The 1,313-nt window shown below is 32.5% G+C and overlaps 1 protein-coding gene across 1 annotated transcript in view; it reads left to right on the forward strand.

The window, feature by feature from the left end:
- The window catches only part of LOC107579859 (tetraspanin-1-like), a gene marked incomplete at its 5' end in the record, with an annotated part of 2,470 nt that extends 1,836 nt beyond the window's left edge, over positions 1-634 (forward strand). The window contains one exon of the mRNA XM_016265650.1: positions 122-634. Coding sequence (XP_016121136.1) covers positions 122-181 — 60 coding nt within the window. The remainder of the gene's footprint in view (positions 1-121) is intronic.
- Positions 635-1,313: the final 679 nt, after the last annotated feature.

The following is a 1,313-nucleotide window of genomic DNA, read 5'->3' on the forward strand; positions in this document are numbered from 1 at the left end:
ATATATATATATATATATATATATATATATATATAACCCTTTATCACATTTTTGAAATACTGTGACACTAATGCTTTTTATTTCAACTCAAAATGATTTCTGTCTCTGTTCTCATTCTCAGCTTGCGGCGATGATTGTCTCCATGATCCTGTATTGTAAAATAGGATCAAAACAGGAATAATGCCTCACCTTTAGCTTGAATCTCTCTCTGATGACTCCTCTGGTTTACTGAGGATGAGGTGGATCATCTGTCTTAATATCACAGTTACTTTTTCAACCATTTAGAATTGAATCAAACAGTATGACATTACAAGTCTCTCTGAGTCAGAGCGTCCACAAAAAAATCAATAAATTCAGACTGTTAACCCTAAACTTTGACTGCAAACACGCATTTTGAAAGATCTCTTTTTTTTACTGTAGTTATGTTCAAATGAGCTGTTTTAGCTGTTTAATGTATCTGTGAGACTGATTAAACATTTTTGTTTACTTTTTTATTTTTTGCCTATGCAAGATGTTTTCTTATTTAAAAACGAAACACTTTGTTTAACTGCATAACACCCAAGGCATTATTTTGTAATTCTGAACACACTGAGGGGATTTTCCTACTGACATTATATGTGCAATGACCAAAAAAAGGCCAAATGTTGTTGATTGTAATTTATTGTAAACTTTTTACAAACCAAAGCTATTTAAAAAAAAAATATGCCTGTTCGTGTAATAAAGCACAATGTTTTATTTTAAAATCTGTGATGTAGTAGTATTTTTTTATTTTTTTTTTATTTAAAAACAAATGTTTCGATTATATCATGTTGCTAAAATGCTAATGTACAATGTTTGTTTTGACAATAATTATAAAGGCAATATTTCAGCCTGTTTGTGATGGTCATTTCTTTAAATTCTTCAACTGTAACTCCACTAATGTACATTCAGCCTCTGATCGTTAAATAAACCCTGCCAGGATGATCTTGAATCACGTTTGGTCAAAGACTGTTCTGAAAGGACATTTCACTATATTCGGTAACTATTTAGTTTTGAAAGATGAATTTGTAAATGGAGATAAATTCACTTCATAGGTCTAACAAATCATGGGAAGAGTTTGAGCGCTCAATAAAACTCTCAATTTCCTATTTTTGGACTAGGCTGAACAGCTGTTTAATTGTAGTACTATGGTCCTTCACTGTCGTAAAGCTCCCTCTACTGCCCTCTAGTTGCGATGCCGCAAAACGACTGACAGCTCGATGCATCACATGAAAAGACGTCCAATGATAAACTAACTGTGTGGTTGGGCGTACTAATAAGATGGGTTCAAATGC

Source organism: Sinocyclocheilus grahami, unplaced genomic scaffold, assembly GCF_001515645.1.
Source record: "Sinocyclocheilus grahami isolate Dianchi unplaced genomic scaffold, SAMN03320097.WGS_v1.1 scaffold20901.1, whole genome shotgun sequence".
Taxonomy (NCBI): domain Eukaryota; kingdom Metazoa; phylum Chordata; class Actinopteri; order Cypriniformes; family Cyprinidae; genus Sinocyclocheilus; species Sinocyclocheilus grahami.